At 32.0% G+C, this 1,543-nt stretch overlaps 1 protein-coding gene across 1 annotated transcript; it reads right to left on the bottom strand.

Moving 5' to 3' along the window:
- Positions 1-218: 218 nt before the first annotated feature.
- On the bottom strand, positions 219-1,537 carry LOC109590752 (chromodomain-helicase-DNA-binding protein 8-like). The gene is made up of 3 exons (XM_020006630.1): positions 1,438-1,537; positions 709-870; positions 219-326 (listed from the first exon to the last, which is right to left on the bottom strand). Exons 1-3 carry the CDS (start codon positions 1,465-1,467, stop codon positions 219-221), a joined length of 300 nt encoding a protein of 99 aa, XP_019862189.1. The 5' UTR covers positions 1,468-1,537.
- Positions 1,538-1,543: the final 6 nt, after the last annotated feature.

Here is a 1,543-nt window from a genome sequence, read left to right on the forward strand (position 1 = left end):
TTCGCGAAAATTATTTCCACAAACTTCCAGATATGGGTCATTCGCGAAATTTATTATCCTCAAAAAAACCAGCTACATGGTACATAGAAGTGCATGCATTTGCCCTGATAATGATATGCAGCGCTTGCAAGATAAAGACCCTGTCTGACGTGTATACAAAATGTAACACCATGTCTGCTAGGTACTGTACACATATTGCACACATATTTATATTTAAATTAATGTACATGTAAATAAGTGTTTACCTCAATGATAGTCTCTTCTTTTGGTGCTAAACTTTTCTCAACGTCTTCCTTGAGTCTTCTAAGCATCATTGGCTTGAGAACCTAGAACAGGAAATGTACATAAAATAATGATACAATATCTAAAAATTCATTAATAGTTTAGCATGTAATGCAAACATCACATAAGGACACATCTATAGAGTAAGTTGTTTCAAAAAGAGAGATTACAAGGGAAGAAAGCTAAAAAATAAGATTTTTGAAGAGTAGAAGTTTGCATTAAAGTTGTGCGTACTAATTTGATGTACTGTACATGTACATGTATTGTAGGCTCTATAAATTAATTTTTAGCAAGTACATGTACATGTACACATGTATTATGAATCACATGTACATGTATGTGTCAGTAATTTAAAAATCACCTCTAGACTCAGTAAAATTAGGATAAGAATATACAATTAAAAGTGTGTGTGTGTGTGTTCCTTACACTTTGTAATTCTTCAACTTGTTCTTCAGTTTTAAGATCCCCAAACTGCTGGAGGAATAACTGTAATGAGGGGAACTGTGACGGCTCCAAGAAATTTAACAAACTAAACAATTCATCCACACTGTTCTGAAGAGGAGTACCAGTCAATAGCACCCTGTGCTCCTAGAACAGCACAAAGGCACATTAGAAATGTACAGAGTATTAATGCAACTACACGTACATGTACATGTACATGTGCATTTTTTGATCAACTTTTAAAAATCAAAAAAATTTGAAATTTTGATCGGAATCGACTTAAACTTTCTACGCAACATAAGAACATGTATATGCATCAGAAAAAATAATAAAAATAGAGAATTCTCTATTTTCAAATTTTGGCAAAATTTGACTAAAATCACTGTACTATAGTACAGGGACTTTGACACAATTTGGAAGCAACTTTAAAAATTCGTAAAAATTCAAACTTTGATCAGAATCGACTCAAACTTTCTACGCAACATAAGAACATGTATATGCATCAGGAAAAAGTATTAAAAAAGAGAATTCTCTATTTTCAATTTTTGGCAAAAATTGACCAAAATCGCTGCACTATAAGTACAAGAAATTTAGCCACAACTTTAAAAATCCATTAAAAATCTAATTCTGGAATCAGCTTATATTATAAAATTACATTAAATATATAGAAATGTACATGTATATTTAAGTACATGTGCATGTACATGTACTTACCATGTGTAGTTCTCTGAGTCCTTCCAACATTTTGCAGTTCTTATTTTTCAGTCTGTGAGCCTCATCAATGATCACTGCTCTCCACAGGATGTTCTTTAATTCACTG

This window comes from Amphimedon queenslandica, unplaced genomic scaffold (assembly GCF_000090795.2).
Source record: "Amphimedon queenslandica unplaced genomic scaffold, v1.1 AMPQUscaffold_9534, whole genome shotgun sequence".
Classification (NCBI taxonomy): Eukaryota; Metazoa; Porifera; class Demospongiae; order Haplosclerida; family Niphatidae; genus Amphimedon; species Amphimedon queenslandica.